The 20,901-nt window shown below is 41.0% G+C and overlaps 1 protein-coding gene and 1 non-coding gene across 6 annotated transcripts in view; both read right to left on the bottom strand.

The window, feature by feature from the left end:
• CNOT1 (CCR4-NOT transcription complex subunit 1) overlaps positions 1-20,901 on the bottom strand; it is a 54,101-nt gene that overhangs the window by 23,527 nt on the left and 9,673 nt on the right. For 3 of the 5 annotated variants that reach the window (XM_009811681.2, XM_059825055.1, XM_059825053.1), the window contains exons 8-22: positions 20,291-20,417; positions 19,894-20,004; positions 18,541-18,711; positions 17,864-17,991; positions 16,608-16,848; positions 14,927-15,046; positions 13,698-13,820; positions 13,314-13,465; positions 8,563-8,713; positions 6,996-7,197; positions 6,424-6,570; positions 5,156-5,280; positions 4,043-4,329; positions 2,618-2,696; positions 1,128-1,358 (exon numbers count right to left, since the gene is read on the bottom strand). In XM_009811681.2, coding sequence (XP_009809983.2) covers positions 1,128-1,358; positions 2,618-2,696; positions 4,043-4,329; positions 5,156-5,280; positions 6,424-6,570; positions 6,996-7,197; positions 8,563-8,713; positions 13,314-13,465; positions 13,698-13,820; positions 14,927-15,046; positions 16,608-16,848; positions 17,864-17,991; positions 18,541-18,711; positions 19,894-20,004; positions 20,291-20,417 — 2,395 coding nt within the window. The remainder of the gene's footprint in view (positions 1-1,127; positions 1,359-2,617; positions 2,697-4,042; positions 4,330-5,155; positions 5,281-6,423; positions 6,571-6,995; positions 7,198-8,562; positions 8,714-13,313; positions 13,466-13,697; positions 13,821-14,926; positions 15,047-16,607; positions 16,849-17,863; positions 17,992-18,540; positions 18,712-19,893; positions 20,005-20,290; positions 20,418-20,901) is intronic. The other 2 variants (XM_059825054.1, XM_009811682.2) reach the window with 2 other exon arrangements.
• LOC132318309 (small nucleolar RNA SNORA50) lies at positions 8,103-8,238 on the bottom strand. Its single transcript, XR_009484315.1, has one exon. It is a non-coding gene; the product is annotated as a small nucleolar RNA SNORA50 (small nucleolar RNA).

A 20,901-nucleotide genomic window follows, 5' to 3' on the forward strand; every position in this document is an offset into this window, starting at 1 on the left:
GAAGAATGCTGCCGTACAAAAAACCTCTAGCATTTACATTCATATATAATAGGTGCCACTGCAATGGCACCCATTAGGCTAACAGCCTGCATACACCGTTAGCCTGGAGAAAGTCACGGTACAATAGAGAGCAGTACTTAGTACAGTAGTGAGGCTCCTGGAGCACTTCAGTGCTGAATTGGGAAGGAGAAGTCCCAGAGCTTCATTTCTGAGAAAGCACGCCAACTGTAAGTCAACAGAATGTGACCCACGTCCCTACAACTGCAGGTCTCAACCCAAGGGCTTTAGCACCTGGTACGTTGCAATTAAGGGGAAAAGAGATACAGTCGGAAATATCAATCATGACTCGAGTTTCAAATTGGGCAATATAAACATGCCAAAATAACAACGAGCTACATGAAATAATCGCATGTGAAAGACATCGACAGCTATACTATGAACTGTCCCCCAGCAGTTATTCACAATTTTCAGCTACCTTCGACTTCCACCTCCTTTAATTTGAGGACCTTCTTTTAAGAGACAGCACCAGGAAGCAAGACAGGCTTGACTTTACAGTGCATCAGTTATCACACAGTAACAGCTCTACACATCTCAGCACACAGGTGGGACCAAGCGCGCCCCAACACTTTCTGTGGAATAGTCAATACTATCGATCTGCCAAACCTGTAATAACTCTGACTAGCAGTTCAGAGGTATGTTCAGGTGAGCGACTAAAGATTTGAAAAACCTGATACAGGTAGAACTGCTAGGTCAAATCTGATTTCGTGTGCAGCCAGCATTCTCAAGCCCCAAGCAGAATAGCAGCTGCCAACTATTTCAAGAGTCTTATCGCAAGTCATTAGCAGAAATGATGATTCTGTAATTGTCTTGATAATTAAAGCCTCAACAAGCACATTTCTACTTGGCACCATAGTAATTCTATAGTTTCATGATCAAAAATGCCTTCTCTACAAAAATGTTGGTCATATTTGAAAAGGTTATACGCTGTAGACACAAAATATGGATCACAGTTTGAAAACTTGCAAAATAGAAATGAAATCAGACTTTGTCGCTATGTACTCAATCCAGACCAGCAACTTAACTCCTTTGCTTCTCCAGTAAGGACACTGGAGTCACAGAATGCTTACCGGCACATCTTTCTTGAAGCTGACTCCAGTTGGTCGGGTGATTGTAATGGTTTTTGCAACGGTGGTGGTGGTTGAGGTGGTTACTATAGTGCTGACTTGGCCAGCAAGAGGAGCTTTTGCTGGAACCTGGGCCTGGGCCTGAGCCTGGGCAAGTGCAATACTTCCAGGGGTGGTGATTGAACCCTGCATCTTCACAGGAGGATCTCTGGATTGCTGTCCGTATTCAATGTACTAAAACGGGGTAAACAAGCACATACAAAAACTTCACACACCGCAACAGAACAATGGGCTGAGTTTCAGCGTGAGCAGTATAAGGTTTGCCAACAATCTTTAAAATACTTGACACTAACGCCATTAAGGGAATCTGCAAACCACAACTCAATACCCTTATAAAGCACATCTTGTCACTATCTACTTTCTTTCTTACTGGAGAGGAGCCTCAAGCTCTACCTCTGACCTCAACAGGTTGATGCCAAGCCTCAAGAGACTTGACATCCTTAAAATTTTACAGAGCACTACCCAGAAACCCCCATCCCTGCAGGTCTGGGTCAGCAGAGCAAAAAGAGGGGAAAGAGCAGAAGAAATGCGTGAGTATCAAGAAACTGGCTACAAAGCAGGTAAGAAGTCTTCCCCAAGGACTTCTACAGCTACGTAGAAATGGTAAAGTCTGAAGTTCACAATTAATAAGAAAACCACAGTTTTGAAGTGTCCAACTTTCAGTTTTTACATCCTCTAAAGTAGCTCCACAGTAGAAAAGAAGTTTCTTCCCCACTGTAACACAGTTACCCAGAAATTTGTAACATCAGACAACACACTATCATTTCAGAGATACAGTCTGAAACCTGTTAGTGAACTTGAGACTGCTATTGGACTTCGCAGCTTCGGGTAGACGGCCTCTCTACCTTAATGCTAGAGCTTAACATTTTTCCTTATTTAGATTATGCTCTCAAGCTCTGCCACCAGGATTAGCTTTTCTGTATTTCTACCAATGAAAGCACCTTGGAGGCAGACACCATATGATCGACACTGATTTTACTCTTTGGAGTACAGGGTATTTCCACTACTCTGATCAGACCTTCAGGAATGAAGTTTCTCACCTCTATCAGGATTACTTTAGCAGGTCTGAGTATGAAACTGTATAAACCCAGCTGAGTGCCCTCTATTTTAGAGGAAAACTCCAAATCCTTAAGGGACCAGGACATGAATCCACTGAAGCACTTTAAAACCCTTATACACAGCAGTTATATTCAGGCAGCTACTTCAACATAAGCAACCTAAACAGATTTATGGGAACAGAAGAGGTACCAGATAACCACCTTCACCTGTCCACCCCATCCCGCAGCAAAACCTGTAAGAAGAGTCATTTGATTCTGTGAATGTACACTGTCTAGGATTGTGACAGCTCAGACTATTTTTCCAAGGAAAACAGGAATTTGCTCAAAAGAATTGAAAATCATGGAAAGCTAGCGTGCTAATACGAACACACTCACCTCCTGTAAATGATGCGGGAACTGTATAAAGTGACTAATAGAAGCCAAGTGCTGACAATACTGGGGATAGTCCTTCAATCTGTCAGACAAAATACGCATTAGTCAGAAGCATAAGCCCAGATCAAAAACAGTATTACCGAGAAATACAAGTATAACACTGGTATGTCATTCCCGTATGCCTCACAGAATTACTTCTGGACTCCTTACAGCAGCTGTGATATAAACAAAGCATTTTCTACAAAGTACTTTTTGTTGCAAAACCCATTTGAAATGAATTCATTTAACAGCAAAACGCAAGGTTAATTCATAGCAACTCATCTTACCCTACATCTCGGTACTTCTGACCGAGCACACAATTGCATTTATATTCCGTGTTTGCAATAAGATTATCGGATAAGTAACTTTCAGTCCGGCTCAGCGTATTCCAAACAGCACAGTCTGCCCCTAACACCCAAGACAGAAGCTTCACCTACACACACACCAATTATTATAGTTCTACTTATGAATGCTAGATGCTGTTACTACTCATGCAGAGTAAAATTTTTAGGTCCCCCTTAAAATGGTTCTTCAGAGGAGTAAGAAAGTGGCTAAGTCTCAGCTACGTCAGCCTTTAGTGTCTTTATTCATTCTGTTCAGCTAGCTCCACAACACAATATCCAACTATGAATGCTGCAAGCAACAGCTTTTATTACAGACGAAATATTGCAGGGCAGATGAACTACAAAAGGAGAATAAGGACAGAAGATAACGTGCTCCTTGCTTACGAGTCCATGCTTCAAGTCCATGCATTCCTAGTCATTAAATAACACCAGAAAGCTTTCTAACAGTTTTCAAGTTCAAGTACCCTCTTCCAAAATGGAGATTTTTCCCATGGGTGTACAAGCCTGCCTACTACTGCAGTCTGCCTTGAGAGTTTCCTCTATCTGCAATCCGTTAAAAGCTTTCTCAAAGCTTTTTTTTTTTTGAGAAGCTTTTTGCTATACTTGAGGTTTCTGTGTAAAACCGAAGTCCTAGAGCTTAGTTCCTAGCCAGTCTTTAATAATGAACAGTGCAAATAGCACTCCATTAGAGTGCACCTGTAAAGGGTAATTACATTCACCCCATTTCTAACAAGCTGACAACTTCATCTAACTCAACACTTCACTGAATTATTCTTACAAAGACCTCTAAGTAGTTTCACCATCTCAGTTTGTCCCACATTTATACAGGTATTGCATTGAACATTTTGATTTTAAAAAAGTCACCCTTTAACTAGCACATTAGCACATTTTGTTTCAGCTCAGCATATCTCTAAAGTAATCCTGAAGTTGAGATGTGTAAATTGCTAACACATATAAGCAATCTGGTACTGCATAATTAGAGCAGGTTCAAGGTTAACAAGACATTACACATACTGTCACAAGTATTACTAAAACCCACACTCACCTATTTTTAAATCTATCTAGTGCAGCAATACCAAAATAGTACATTTTGGACGCAAAAGGCTTTCGTAAGGCTTCAAGAACATAGCGCAGGGCCAGGCCCAATGCCATATAAGTAACCAGTCCTTTCTCTATTATCCCACCAAAGAGGCAGGCTGTTATGTGCAGCTCTTTATCTGGGTACTGGGGAAAGAAACGGTATTCCTCAAACAAGTTCCTCAGCATACAGTTAAACACTTCTCGTTCCCGTTTAATGTTGGAGTCCTTAAACCTCTGCAGCATTTCCAAGACCTACAAAGAAATTGGAAATTGTTAACAGATTTGCTTTATTTCAGCCCTTCTGCATCTTCAGGTTTCAAGAGCACTTGCGCCAATTAAGGTAAATTACTAAAGAAAACCTCATTTTAGCCAGTAAACACCACATCACTACAATGAGCTTCTTCAGACTTCAGTTTTCTCCCCTTTCTTTTAAGTAACTATCTTCACATAAAACTTTTTTGTGACCACCTGCTCCATTGCTTCAAAATTAGAAAAATCAAAATTAATGTTCACTGTCTTCCATAATTTATAACCACACAAATATATTAAAGCAAATTTCAAGTACTTCAAAGAGCAAGCACATCAGACTGATAATTACTCTCATAGAGACTAACCAAAATAACTATAGAAGCTCAGAAGGCAGAACTTAAGACACATATATATTTAGAAGTTGCAGTCATTTTTAGATACTTTAAAAACAAATGTATTCAACGTAAGTGTAATTTATACAGACTGTGCACACTTTAGCACTTATTTTGAATACACAAGCTTCCATTCCACATTGAATTCTTCCTACTTAGCATCATTTTAGGAGTGTTAATTGGGCATCTGAAGTCTTCAGCCCACAGAAGTCAAAGCTGAATGTAATGATCAGCTGCAAGCTTACTCTGTATATTTCTAAGGCAGCACGCTTTCAGTTTATTTTATTAACCACAACCAAGCAAAAAAGCAGTGCTGCAAACATCCACCGCTAGCCCGTTATTATTTTCCACTGAATTAATACATGAAGGAATAATTACTATCAACTTTAGAGCAAGTCTGTGAACAGGTGATGCAACTGCTACAGAAGGGAACTCACCTCATCTACAGACATGGTCGGATGTGGTGGATGGTTGTAAATACGCTGGAAGTAGCTGTTTGCCTCATCATCTATTTCTTTGCTAAAGTGCTGATTAGCCTCTGGCCACACCTGAGATAAGTCAGCTGTTAAAAAAAGGAACAGGTACCATGCTCAGAACAACTACAGGCAGTCAGGTCTTCATCTAGTCCTTTTCAACTCTTCCAATCTATACAGAACCTGCTAGTTCTCCTGAAAAGCAGGATATTTAACCTTTCTAGCAGACAGAAATGGTTATTTAAAAATCTGTTTTCAATATGTTATATTTATGCAAAAGAACCAAATCCTAAGACAGAATTAACCTCATACCGTTGTACCCCTAGAACCTATTGCATCCCAAGCTAACCTCAACTGACGCCTAAACTAAATGAATGCAAACCAGACTAGAATAAAGCATGCTACACAACACTAACATGCAGACAAGCTTTCACACAAACTTCCAGGCCAGCTAGTAAGCGTCAACCAAGTTTATACTGAACGCTCAAGCCCCAAAATATAAACCAGTGGTCACTACAGCCAGCACTACTGTACATCTGTAGAGATCCGTAACTTTGCTTTTATGAAGGAGCTATTAAAGGAGACTGAGATATGCAGTAACAGCAATGCTGATGGTTTAGTATATGGCTATACTTCCTAAAGGCAATGTTTGATTGCTTAAACATTTCATTGTGAGCATACTTCAGAGGCATAAATGAGTTAAGGATAATGGCTCAGTGTTAGGGACCAAATTATTCCTTCCACAAACCACATTCCCACCAACTTATCTTAGTCTTATTTCTTTCCAATGTTGCAGTATAATTCACTGCTTCACCTGTCAAGTTCTCTGCTGCAACAGGCCCTTATCCAGGTAGCTCTGTTTAACCTTATTACAAACAAAACAAAACCCACCCTCTTACCAGATGCATACAATTCTCTCTAAACACTTTTGTTCAAAACACAGCATGACAAAAAAAGGACACAGAAAGACACTGTTCATGCAGATCCATAACACGTTATATTTTTGCACTAACTGCTTTTTGCACTAACTGCGCTAACTGCTTCCCCCCCCGGGCGACTTGGCAAGCTTTTAGCATAGAAGTTTAGAAGCACCTTTTTCGGACTAATGGCATAATACAAGAGCCACATTTCTAACGTTTACCACCTAAAGATCCAAGCCTCCCCTGAAGGAAATGCAGATTAACTGCAGACCACAGTCACACTTCACAGCCACAGACAACACTACCACTTACAAGGTTTCATCTTACTCTGCTGGAATGTAGGCTGGTTCAGTCCAGATGTGCTCAGCTTCCTTTGCACGAATGGGTCATTGTTCACCGCAGGAAGGCCCAGGGCTCCGGTTCCTATGCCAGTCAGGCTACCCGTAGTAAGACCACCTACTGAAAAGCAAGCCCGTAGTAAGACCACCTACTGAAAAGCAAACAACTGGTCATCTCAGTTGCAGCCTTCACAGTGTGCACTTAGCGCTCCCAGCACTTGCCATTTCCAAGAACTTAGAGCTATATAGCCTCATAAAACTGCTTGATATTGGATAGTTATCTCAAGCAATTCCTCACCTCTGTCCCAGCCTAAAATAATGCTACTAAAAATCTGTCAAAACACTCACCCTCTTGACTCTCAAACTTTTTACCTATTGCAGCTGCAACATTCTGAAGGGCTGTTTCAGCAGCGACCTAGGAGTAAGGACTCTAATTCCCTCCCACACGACACACAGCTGTTTGTCCAGTGTTTCCAACCATAGCAATGACAGTGCCCGAGCTCTGATGTGTCAAAAATACAAACCACTCCACACAGATAGCAGTACCTGGAAGCTGTGAAGAGAGTCCTCCGATGCCACTGAAACCTGTTGTCTGGTTCTGGGTGGAAAGAGGGGGGAACGCTTTTGCTGGTGACTGAGGAGTACTGAATGCAGAGCCCAAGTTTGGAGGGAAGCCTTGCATGCTCTGGGTATGCGGAGCAGCTGAGCCACCTAAACTAAGAGACGCCATTCCTGCAAGCGAGTCGATCTGAATGAAGAAAGGAAGATTATACACAGACATCCACAAACCGCAGTCAAGCTGATTTTCGGCAGGTTTTGTATAAGGACAGCTACATATCAAAACATTCCTGAGAAGAGCTTTTCTGCATGGTTACTTTAAATTCTGAAGTCATCCAGATCAGCCCAAAAGATTAGTTTGTCTACAGAATGCGATTTCACTTTTTCTTCTACAATCCCATAAAATCCTATTCTACCAGAGGTTTTACAGAAAGGCTTATTGTTCCACAGTCTCTAGTTAAGTGTAACACAACAGTAAATGCTTATAAGCAGCAGCACGTAGATTTTTGCACTAGAGCAGTTTATGCTCTGCAGTCTGCAACCTCAGACCTCACCAAGACTTACAAAGGCTATTTCATATCAAGCTTACAGAGTATTTTTGACTTTGAGGGATCCCATTATGCCCACTTTTCACAACTAAATACCTGTATGCAGTCTTCAACAAAAAGCACTAAGACCTGGCTGATGAGTAAGAGGGAAGGCACCATACCAGCTGACAAAGCAATAAGTTAAGAGCTCCTGACTAGGAACAGCAGAAAACTGCGTTATCTACCCAAAAGACAGCATGACTACAGACTAACATCTGCTGCTCTATTTGTTCGTATCAGTTATTTGCAGCAGGTTGCCAAGATATTTAGTACATCTGATGAGCAACTTCAACAAAGCAACAATTTACAAGAAAACTGCTCTCTGTATTTAGTTCACGTAATCTACTGATGCTTCAGACATTCTTAAATGCTGAATTGCCACTATTCCACATGAAAAACTTGTCACCGCTTTAAAATCCGCCATTGAATGTAATTGCTAGAAGCAAAACCTGTCTGTAATGTGTTGCTCCCAGAGGAGGAAGGGATGATGAGTGGCAGGGAGTAACTTAAATGTACCTTGTTTTTAAAAGAGCAGTTCAGTTGAGAGCTGAAGAGCCCCAGTTATAACAAGTCCTTACGCTCTAGCACTGTTGCTTGGCCCGTGAAGCTACAAACAAGACACATCAGGTTCAAAGGCAGTGCTTAATTCTCAAAAGTCTTAGTAAATTTTAGCACTTTAAAAGAAACCCTCAGTTATTTTAAATAAACGAAATCTCTACCCCTCTCCAGTGCTCCCATCCTGCTATACTTCAGTTACTTCTTACAGATATTTGTGAAGTGAAAGACAGTTCTGCACTACAACCCTCAGGCATTATTCTGTAGTTACAAGCAAGTTAGCTAGACATGCAAGCATAAAACTAAGGGAGCCAGATGTTTTACTTCGTCCTGCCGAAAGAGCTCAAATAGTGCAGCAGAACTGATGCTATATCAACACCACCTTTTAAAACCACAGCACATTATTTGCCTACCTGTACAGGTGAGATGGCATCCAAGCTGCTAGCGCTGGGCGGGCGTCCTTTTGGCATGACTCCAGGTGGTGGCTGTCTAGCCTTGTTCATGACATTACTGCAGTTAGCTACCATGGTGAGGATCGTCTCCGACAGCTCCTGAGAAACACTCCTAGAACAGAGGAGTACGACAGTGAGCCATGTAATGTTGATGAAACTCAGGCCCCTAACATATTTGGTTTTCCTACAGAAATTGGGGCCACATTTCACAAAGTTGAAAAACAAAGCCAGCAGAAGCTACATTTTGTTATTCGCAAAACTTGCATTAGCACTTGCCCCAAGAAAAATGGCTATATACAAACAGAAAATTTTCAGCTGCAGTTCTAAATTTTCATCTCCAATAGTACATTCCTTTGTTTTCAAGAATTCAAATATTGCTTTACAGTTATCCCAGCAAGTAATGACTTACAGAAAGCTGGGATAGGTACCTACGTGGCTCCAACAGCCCTTGGAAGAACAGACTATCTACAACTGCCTTTGCCTGCTGTTGTCCACATTATGGGCTATATACAGCTCAGCCTCATGAATTAAAACACACAATAATGGATGCTATGATCCCTTGTTCACATTTGCTCCTCAAGGCTCCTACCTGTCCCCAGACTTCACCATTCATGATTATTCCCATTCTGAATCTCGTTACACACAAGGTCTCTCCAAAAGAGCAAGATACAACATGACTAGATCTTGGGCTACACACTCAAAGACAAAAAAGGATGAGCTATAAATACCACCACCTGCTTCACTAAAATTCATCTGTCTACAAACTGAAAGACATGCTTCACGCACTAATATTTAACCAAAACAGGAGACAGGAAACCTCTAACTATTCAAGGAAATTATAATCAAAAGCCAACAGAAAACTCAAACTTAGGCCTGAAGTCATTGCACAATCGAGAGCAGTCAGTACCTCTTTCCAAAGTATTCCACGTTGGACTGCCAGGTTCCCAAACTGGAAGGAAAGCCAGTTCTGCTGCTGACATACCTAACCACAAACATATTAACACAACACTAACATTTTCCTTTTGGAAAATACAGCTAATTATTTACAGCTTTCCTGAATTTTAGTTCTACCTTTTTGATGAGGACAGCTAAAGCAACAGATTCCTTCCTGTAATGGTGCAACTATACCAACACAGCTTTGTTGCTTTGTTAACCTTGTCTGGAGAGTCCTCATTTTAACTCAATTTTCTTAAGCTTTTACTGCACAGCTTTGGTATGAGGGGAAAAAGAAAAGAGGAACCATCCTGGTGATTAAGGCAGGAAAACAATGTGCAGATCAGCCTTCAGCTTCAGCGAGTACCCTTTACAGGCTACACAGAGTTAAGGGCTTCCAGCTGTTCTCCAAAGCCAGCAATCCACTGTGTAGTGTGGGTAAAAGCTCACCCAACACAGGCACAGGAATCTGGGGAGATACCACAGGTAAGCAGGTTTCCATATAGAGCAACAAACATTTTATCAACTGTTTCACAAGCCGACTCCTTTACATGCTTTAACATCCTCTCACCAGGGCCTAGTGTCAAAGACTTCAACAGCAAGGGCCTTGGGGGGATGTGTATCAAAAAGGGATCAAAAACCTACATTCAAAAAAAAGCCAAAGGGATTTCTGGTTTGAGAAAGTGCAACCAGCCCTGAAGACAGAGCTCTGAGCATGGCACGTGGTAGGCTCAGTATCTACAATATGTATTCGCCTACACCCCAAAGCCTCAGTCTCAGAAACCTCAACATTGAAATGTATGTATGACCAATTAACAGGCAGCACAGGTTTTTTCTGATACAGGAGGCATTCCAAGATCATACAGCACTGCAGCTAACCAGGGAACGGGACTGGGGACTGAAGAGCTGAGTTCACACATGGTTACCACCCTCAATCTTTCACCCTCACCCTTTTCTTTGTAGAAGATATATTTGCAGTCTTTATGCTTAAATACTATAGCACGTTTTAGCAGAACAAATTCCAATCTGCTGTAGATAGAAAATATGGCAGCCCACAACAAAGACTAAAACAGGCTTACAATCCTAGAGTTCGATACTTACGGTGACCAGTGAGGCCATTCGTGCTTTGGAGCAAATATTATTATGTCCTGCCACCTAGACAGATTACACACTGCTGTGTCAAGATACAAACATCACAAGATCTTTAGATAGTACAAAACTGCAGGTTTTCACCAAAAAACCCTGTGAGGCAAATGATACGAAGTAGTAAGTAGGTGGGTATGATTTGATAACTAGATCTTAAAGAAAATGTTCGTATTTTCAAGTTCTGCATAAAAATATATGCAGGCATCTAACATCCTAACCAGTGCCATTCCTGGAAGAGAACTAGGGGAAAAACTGCAGGAAGGAGAACTTTGAAACATGAGTAAAAAGGAGAGTCAGGGACCAGAGTCAGCCAGCTCTAGAGGAACAAAACTGTCAGCTTAAAGGAAGCTCCAGCTTGTTGGAATAACAAGTTCACATCTCTTGCATATTTTTTTTTACCCATTTTTACAAAGCAAAATTTTCATTCCCCTAGGCACAGGTGGCCAGAAGCCTCTTCCCTTCTGAGGCAGGGACTGAGAGGGAATGACCATTCCCCACACTGACACACTTGAGCCGTGCTGGACACGGCTGCATGGAAGAGGCACTGCTGCCCCTCTCAACTCACCACAGCTCCTTGAGGGGAGGACTTCTCATAAGCAGTTAGTTACCAAATCCCATGCTTGGTCAGCCTGTGGTGCCTGCAACCACCGTGACTTCATTTTAAAAACACTCAGTAATAAAAAGGAACACTTATTTCTTTTTGAAGCCTCACTGCTACATGATGCCACAACTGCAGTGCTCACCAGTGATAAACAAGCTGCACCGAAAATAAAGAGTCTCAGAACATGCAGGGTCCTGGTGGCTAAGAAGGGTGTCTCCCCGGACATAAAACAGGACAAGAAATAACTACAGCCTAATTAAAGAGCAGGCTCCTAAATCACCAGATTTAGGAGACGGCAGACTTCAGCTAGTGAAGTGGAACTACCCTCCCAGACTTATTTAATATTTACTGTGATTTTAATCTTCTAGTCTTTATAATGCCTGCTTCCATTTGTGACTGAAACCTAAGCTAATCAAAGCAATTGCTTCATGAAAGAAATCCAAGCATTTCCTTTGTAAAGCTCAAAGAGAATAACTAATGGAAAACGACTGCAAGTAGGTCACATTCTTGCATAAAAGGGAATACAAGTAGCTATAAAAAGAAACCAAAAGCTGAGAGAATTGTGCCAGCAAAGAACTAGCGGCTTTTGGAATTAATTGAATAAATACAACTTGGTAAGACATTACAATTCAGAACACAGTGACATTAGATACAAGTCAAGTCTACAGTTAACTATTAAACATATAAAATCTGGACACGGAAGCATGCAAAATAATGAATGTAAGTTAATTTGTGAACTATAGTCTCAGAAGAAGCACTTTTGAGTTGAAAAACAGCAGTCATCTTCTCATTTTCAGTACAAGATGTGTGCTAGACCATTAAATTTCAGGCACAGTATCTCAACAGCATTTTGAAGTTTAATGGCACAGGTCCCAGTAGAAACCAGGAGAATCCTTTCTCCTAAAACTTTACCAGTACATCAAAGGTACCCTTCCAGTTCAAATACTCATCGTGACAATCTGCGTTGATACTTATGTCCTAGCGCCTACACGAGAGCCAGGAATCATACTGGATACCTTTAAAGACGTTTCTTACATCTGCCAAGACAACGCTGGCTAAGCCAAGGGACACAATATAAGCCTTAGATCAAATAACATGCACTTGGACATGCCAGCCTCTTTCAGTGTCAAAATTTAACACCAAAACCAGCACCATCTCCAGGTTTCGGTCCCTCTGGCTCGTACATCGCATTATGCTACGCCTAGTTATCTTTGAAGTATTGCTGCAGTTAAATACCATCTTGATCTGACAGTATTAAGTGACACCACAAGTATTTTATAACATTCAGTCCTTTTTAACTAAACATTAACACAACATTTAAAAACTCATTTGTTCAACTTCCATTTATGTTAGTCTCTCTGTAGCCTACCCCTCCCTCTAGCAGGTAAACACAGCTCTCTAGGACCCACAATTTTTTCTTCTGGACTTTAGCTAAACAATCTGATCTGCAAAAGACCTCAGATATTTTCCATCCTTTGACTACTTTGAGACTGTCAGTACTTCAAATGAAGACAACAGAAGTTACACACATCTAGTTTCGGTCTTGGTTACATTACGATGACCACTTACCCCTTTTCTCCTACACGTAAGGACTGCATTAGCCCTTTCTGCTGGGTGATAACCACACATGGAGGCATTTGCTCAACACAATCACAAAATCCTTTATACAGTCACCATTTTCCAAGATGCTGTCCCATTCTGTAGTTCTGGCCCATATTCCTTTTTGTACAAATTACAGCCCTGTATCTAGTCATTAACAACCCAGGATCTGACTAATCGGCCATCCCCCAGTTACCAAGATCACCTCACCTGTTTTATTACAAAGACAAGAGCACTCTTTCAAGCTCTCGTGACCTAGCCTACAACAGAGGTTTCAGTGCAAAATTAAACATACTACTGAATCTATCCCTGCAAGCTTATATACTCTCATTAACCCCATTCTCCATGTGAAATTCCAAACCAGCTGTGACCATGTGCCAACAAACAAGCTGCAAGCAGATTACACATTCAGCGTAAGCAATATAATCCTTACCCAGCACAAGCTTGCAGACAGGCCAGCATAGTCGCCAAGGTTTCTGGAGGAAGCTGAGCACTTTTGGGCTGATCTTTTTCTGGGGCAAGGCCACCCAGGATAGATGGACATCTTCTCTTTAAGAAAGTCATACAGGCCTGGATGAAGGGCTCCTGAGGAAAAAAAATGTTATCTTAATCTCCCAAACTGCATCCAAGCCACTATTTCAAACTTGGCAATTGCACCGTGGAAAGAATCGCACTAAGCTATTATAGTTCAGTGAAAACGTTGAACTATCCGACCATGGACATTTTCCACAACTTTAAAGCTACTTATAAAATTGATGAAGTGACTTAAGTTAGTCACTGATAGAGTGCAGAAATAAAAAGAAAAATCCTGCTTTACCCCATGCTCCCGAATTTTATCTGTGAGCCATTTGTCAAGTTTGAGGTATTCCCGTCGAGAGGCAAGTGCAGCAAGGTCAATAACAAAGGCAAATGGAGTACCATTTAGCAGCATTGACAAGGCCTAAAGAAAGAAAATCAGAAGACTACTAGTGAAGACACAAGGACACCCCTTCTCCTTCCTTTTCTTTCTAATCCCCATATACTTTTTAGTGAAGTCTTGCTATCGCACGCTGCTATGCTTTCTTTGTCAACAAAAGGATTGGTACTATCAGCTTCACTACCTTACAGCTCGCTCGTGAGACAAGCAGGAGCTCTCATTTGAAATCATGACCCTACCTTCTTTGAAGCGACCTTGTGCTGACAGTTTTAAATTCCTCTATATGAAAATCCACCAGCAAGTGGCTGAGAGTTACCAAGTTGATACTGCAACAAAATTAATCAGAAGAGCCTAGCATCTCCCTGCGAACAGACCTCAAGCCCTTCAGAGCCACTTTGAATATATCTGCTCAAAGTGTTCACCTTTGAACACAATAACTGCTACAACACAACTGATCCAAAGCAGCAGCTGATGCTCTTGCACTTTGAGACACCCAATTATTTTGCACCTAACTTTAGGAAGTGATAAAGGCCTCAGAGAAGTCAGTCGCAACTTTCAGTCTCTTTTGTGAATGTGTGAACAACTGAAAAGTAGTAGTATTCCTAAGAAATCCCCATTCCATTAGGCTTAGGCAGTGCTACCTTCACACAAATATCTGAAGGATATTTTCTACATTCCCATTTCAAAACTCTTCAAGGTTAAAACAGTTGAAGCTCTTCCTGGATTTACAGTACATTCACGTAGCAAGCAATTCGATTATACTGCTTCCCAAGTTACTTGTCAGCTAAGCCACAATAACCAGCTCTACTGCAAACACCAAGTAAAATGTCTTGGGTTCACAACTGGACAGGCTAGAAAGCATCTGTAGTCAGATACCACAACTCAGCTGAAGAGCATTTAAAACCAGCCTATGTTCCTATGTTCATGTGACTTTTGTTTTGTGTGTATGTTTTTTGTTTGTTTGTTTTTTTAAAGATGAGGTACAGCAGCAACAACTGAATTCAGACATGCTTAAAGTAATCCTCACTAAATTAGGCAACACCTAAGTTAAGCTAAGCCTCTGTTAAAAGATGAGCACGTCTGCATAAGACACCAGACAGAAAATAGCAGCAGTGTTTTGCAAAACTCACCTTCAAGTCTTGCGCCACATCAAGAATACGTGACAATTTTGCCTGGTCATACTGCTCCCCTCTCATGTACCATTCTGCCATTGCATGCATGATAAGCTGACGAATCGAAGGCGACTGACCCTAAGGAGAATTAAATCAGGATTGTACTTCATGCCTCTCTGAAAACAATCAGCTATGTGAACATTAAGTAGGATGTTTTACCTCTAAAGCTTAACGTGCAAACATACTTTCTCTCTTTAGCTTCAGAACTTAGTTTCTGAGTTGGGCTCTTACCATGCAATAATAAACTATCCAGGAGCTACAACTGAAGGATGTAGAATGACTACAAATGGCAAACATGTACATCCCCATCTCTTCCCTACCACTATACACGTCTAATTCCTCTCAATTGTAGAGAAATTGCTTTTGGAATACGCAAATCATTTACAAAATGTTATGCCTGACATGCTATCCTGAAGTGAGGATTGCAATGTCACCCTAACACGGAAAAAAAGAGTACCTAGCTCTTCAATCACACAGGAGCAATCTTAAACTACCACACAACTAAGATGTTGATGGCAGCAAGGGTTTTGCTCAAGGTTTCCTCATCTGGGGCAGTAAAACATCGTCAAGTTGTGGAGTGGCACCATGTCACATGGCAGTCGTAACTTTGTACTTTATCTTGAAGCCTACCCTGCAGAAAAATTGCATAGTCTGCCATTTCAAGACCTCATGCCAAAAGCACATCAACTCTATCCTACCCCCCCTTCTTCGATTTCAAGACGTTTAACAGGAAAAATATAAAATGTTCATAGCACTTTGGCTAGAAAATAGCCGTAATTTTGCAGTGAATGTGGACCAAGACCTCAAAGGTCAGTCTTATCATTAACTCCACTTCACTTGAACAGGGCAAGATGTTTCCTAATGCAGATTCCCTCCCACTCCAGATGGTTCCTCTGCCTTAAGTTTCTCCTTATGACTCCTATTTGCATAACTACCAGCGGACACAACGATGAAGCCCATACCAAAAGGCAAATCTGTAAAAGCCTACTTGTTTGCCCATTAAAAGCATGGGATCTGCACACATAGTTACCCTGCCTCTCCGTGGAGGCTCTCCTTGAAGAAGGTCAGCAGCCAGTCTTAAGTTTGCAGAAAACACCCTAGACTCTTAAAACTTACGGTGTAAGTAGCTTCTTTATACATAGAAGAGCCTCCATCTTTTAGCAAGTACAATGGAGATTATTTTGGTTTAAACCTCCTCACCTCTTACTGCTTCAAGTTTCTACACTTTAAATGTGCGAGGCTGAGTTTGGTGTGTGTGGGTTGTTGCTGTTGTGGAGTTTTTCATGTTCTTTTGTTTTGTTTTTTAAAAAATACCAAACTTTGGTTAAAACGGAAAGGTTAAAAAAAGTCAAACTTAACTTTGGTCTCTCTACTTTTCCAGGAATATTTTCTCAGTGAACATTATTTCTTTGTTCTGAATATATTTCCCCAAAGAAACTCAAATCACAACATTTTGCTTCAAGATGGAGAGGAGACAACTTGTATTACTTTGCATAAACCACTGATCATTTACCTCTTGGGTTTTCAATTACCTAGTTCATAAACCAATACAAGCATTGTCATTCTAACTGTTGAACCCATTTAACAAGCTTCCAGTTACACGAACAAACTACAGTCACGCTCCAGTGAAAATACTTACCTGTCCATGCCATGCGTAGTGCAAAATGATGGCAGAGTTGGGATGGTTGCCAAGGAAAATTGGCATGAGCGTGGAGATGAGTTCATGGCGCAAGGTATGCCAGGACGTGTTAATCTGCAATAAGGCCAATACCAACATATCTGGGCAATGCTTGATAGGAAAACTGAAGAGCTGCTTAACCTGCTCATACTGTCCCACTTCTGCCAATCGTAACAGAGATTCAATCAAATCCAGGCTCTTCCTAACAAAAGAAAAAAAACAAATAGAAAACCCCCCGCCAAAAAGTTACACAGTAGTTAACTTACAGGATCCTGGATTCAAGCATTTTGTAGCAACAACTGTAAGACAATATAAAGCAATGCTCACTGCAAACAACCTGATATTGCAGCTCTTATCACATATCATTAAGCCTACAAGAGCATTCTTAACCACAAAAAAACTCTTTTTTTTTTTACAAAACAATTTAAGAGCTTAAGAGATTCTGATTCTGTTAGGGAGGAGGGAGAATTGAAAGCTGATGTTGAAAAAAATTCAGCTTGAGGTGGGTCACTTGGATAACTTAGCTTGAAACATACTGCCAGAAATGGAATACACTTTTTTAAGCACCTCCGAGTCCCCACCTGTGAAACTTAGTGAAGATATTCTACTTGTTTTGCCTGCTTTACAGACAAGTAACCATTGCCACCTTTCCCAATTTATGTGTATTGCCCATCCTCCAATTCCCTATTTTGGGCCATACAATGGAAATAGAAGCAAGTATCTTCACTGAAACCAGCCACACAGTTATATCAAAAGAAGGGGTGTAAAGGTCAGCTCAGAAAGTCAAACAAGTCAGCTTCCTGCAATAACACAGCAATAGCTATGTAAATTTACTATTTAAATCCCAGGGCTTCATTCATACAAGTAGAGCAAGTTTCTCTAATGTCATCCTGGGAAAAACAGATTTAAACTCATACCTCCTCTATCCCCTCCTCTCAGCTCACAGTATCTCCCAAAATACATCAGTAAAAATTCTCCAGACAACCAGGAGTCTCCAATAAAAGCAAGAACCGGCAGCGCATTTTCAGATATTATGCAAGTACATAGGAAGTTCTGATAACATGGGAACTTCCACTGCTCAAACATGGCACAAATACTAATGGCTTATCTATTGGGATGTACACACAGCTACAGATACATCTGCGTGCTTGAAGATAGATGAGACAAGTAATCTTATTCTAACTCTAGGTATGAAAAGCAGTTGAGAGCGGGTTTACCATGTGGCAATTTCTCGATTGTCATCCTCCGGTGGTGCTTTCAGGATGTCTGTGGCAACAGTATGACAAGGGTAGTCAGCAAAACAGAAGATGTCAGGGTTTATGAGGGAATGTTGAATGAAGGAGAGCTGGAATAAGAGACATCAAAAAATAGTTTACGTATTTAGAGTTTCAGGTCCCCTCCACTTTATCAACTCACACATTTCTGAGAACGATGCAAATCAAAGCAGTAGAGATGCGTCAAGACTTACTATCAATGTGTTTTACTTAAGACTGAACCTCACGCTTCTCCCAGGATTTCTCGAAGTGACGGATACAGGTGTGCTGAGGGTACTTGTTTGCACAAAACTGTAGCCTTTTTGTGTAACCAGGTAAAAACCTCAGAGCACAGCTGTGCAGCAACAGTTCTACGCTCAGCTTCATTACACATCTGAACTCTGCTAAAACTGAAGGTGTGTCACACATGTAGCAAGTGACCATCTTCTCCCAAACAATGCAGACACCGTTCAATTAATGGACTGTAATTCAGGAACACACCCAAGGCCTACGCCTTACAGGCCAAGTTCTCAAATGTGGCTTGTCTAAAAATTCACATTACGAATTCGCATTTGCTATTCAAGAAATTCAGGAACTTTGCAAGCGTGGTAAAGATCCAGCAGAAACGTTGGTAAACCTACCTGGCCCTCTGCGTGCTTCCAAGGTCTGTATATGGCATTAACGGGAAAAACTTCCATGCCCAGCCCTCTCTGGATGCCAAACACTACAATATGTAGGCCCTTGCTGTCACGAATCTGAAATCCCGGGTGGTCCAATTCATAGGTTACTACTTTGAAGTCCAAGCTAGGATTCTGCAACCAGAAAAGCAAGAGAGTAGTCAGCCTTGATCATTATGGCCTTCAGTACTGTCTTGTAAGAAACCCTCTTCGTCAGTATTTTATCCAGCTTAACATCCACCCAACTTTTAGTTGAAAGCAAGGTTTTGGTTTTAGAAAGAAAACCATTTACACAGTTGTGAGAACTTGATGCAAGTTAATGTTTGAAACTAGCCTGTGAAATTGCACTTCCCCCAGCACTAAAGGCAGTAGCTGTCTATCCTTCCAAACATTTCATTAACAAGTCTTCAAAAAAAAACCCAATAAACACTCAAACACATAGCTCCTTTCTAACTCATTCCTTTTGTAGGCTTCCACATGCCCTCCAATAAAAGGCAGAAGGGTCTGACCTGCTGGCAAGCAGAACTTTCATTTCAAAGAATGTACACTGCAAGTACTTGCAAAGCACCTATTTTCAGCAATAGTGTGAAACCATGAGGATGAGGGAGTTTGGAGGGAACTATGACCATTGTAGAATACAAACCACTCGTTTCAGAGATAGCTGAGCACCAAAGACAAAGCTAGTTGTATGTTCCAAGGTTTAGAAAAACAAAACAGTGACTCCTGCCTAGGTGAAAGGGAACATACAGAAAAAAAGAAATCACCCAATGTAAGGTAGGCAAAAGAAATACTACTCATGTTTCACTGAGTTAATTACAAAAATTGCTTATAAAGTGGTGGAAAAACTTTCCTATTTCTAAGGCGTCATCGTACGCAAGAAGCATTTAGAGTTTTGGAATGAGTAGCTACAAAAATATTTTGTTTCATTTTCATCACTAATGCCTACAGTGAGAAGCTTTTCCAAACAAGGTGCCTGATGCACAAAACTGTCAGAAATAGCTCTCCACTGTCAGAAATAAGTTCAAACACAAAAACCCTCAGAGAACACACAGTGGAGTAGGTGAGAGCAGTGTGGAATAAAGCTCAAGTTGCACCCCAGTTAGCCATTCAGGCAGCTTTTATTTCCCACAATTCCTTAAAACGTTCTTGTTCATGAGGAGAAAAAACGCCAATCATTTAAGTACAGCAGCGCAATTACATTAATGAGATTCAAAGCCATTCAGGCTGCTAGGAGCTTAAAAAGCTTTATATTCACACTGAGACACGCCCTTCTTTCAGGTATTCCGTATGAAAGACCAAGATGCTCACAAAACTTACCAGCTCTTTAAGAACATCAATTAAGACCTCCACATTCCAGGTATGGGCTTGTGCTCCATCACTTTTATCTTTCCCATCACTCCAAATCCCACTGCCAGGAGCCGAAATGGACTGCAAAGTTAAATACACTTAATCAAATACTAGTTAAAAGCAGTCTCAAAAGCCACTAGCTACAGAACTCCCTGCGCTATGAAGGTAAGCCGAAGTTCAGACACCAATTGCACACGTCTGAGAATCTTTCATTCAAGAACGTATTATAGACATTCACAGCGGAACAGTTAGAAGTATAAGTGTTGAATAATAAAAGCAATTCTTAAATTACTAGAGGATAGCGTTTTAACTCTTCATTTTCTGCTGATTAAAATACATATAATCCCCACCCCAGTAAGCCACTCACTTGTAATGGAATACCATCCGTCAACCCCGAATGAGTTCGAGCCATCATCCCCAAAACCCTGGCAACCTGGGCAGCCGTGACTTCCCGAACACCAAACTGCATGATTATGTTGCGACATTCTTCGACACTAAGATGCAACAAAACAGAGAGATCTTAATCTGAAAGCAGGTTTCACTGTGGCACAACATAAGACAGACAGACCGAAACAAGACATGCGAGTGCAGCTGGGACAGCACACAGATTGTTGGCAGAAACTAATTGCAGACTGTGAAATATGACCATTCACTCAACTGCAGTTATGTTAGTCAAATGATTCAACATAACAAAATTCCAGGACAAGCAAGAAGAGAAATTCAGTAGAAAGTCTGTGTAATTATTTCCATGAAACATACTGTGCCATGGATTCAGTTCAAAGCTAGGTCTACTTAAGTGACAGTGAGAGATGTTTCACAGGCCATGCTCTGTCAAAGTAAAAGCACAGGGCAGGTTTAGCACTGTTTTCTGTTAAAAGCACTTCCATGTATTGACCTGTGATACAGAGCTTCAAAGACTGAAGTTTTCTGCTAGCTAAAAGTAAAACAAAGGCTCTGCGAACACACATTTCAAAATGA

This window comes from Gavia stellata, chromosome 15 (genome assembly GCF_030936135.1).
Source record: "Gavia stellata isolate bGavSte3 chromosome 15, bGavSte3.hap2, whole genome shotgun sequence".
Lineage (NCBI taxonomy): Eukaryota > Metazoa > Chordata > Aves > Gaviiformes > Gaviidae > Gavia > Gavia stellata.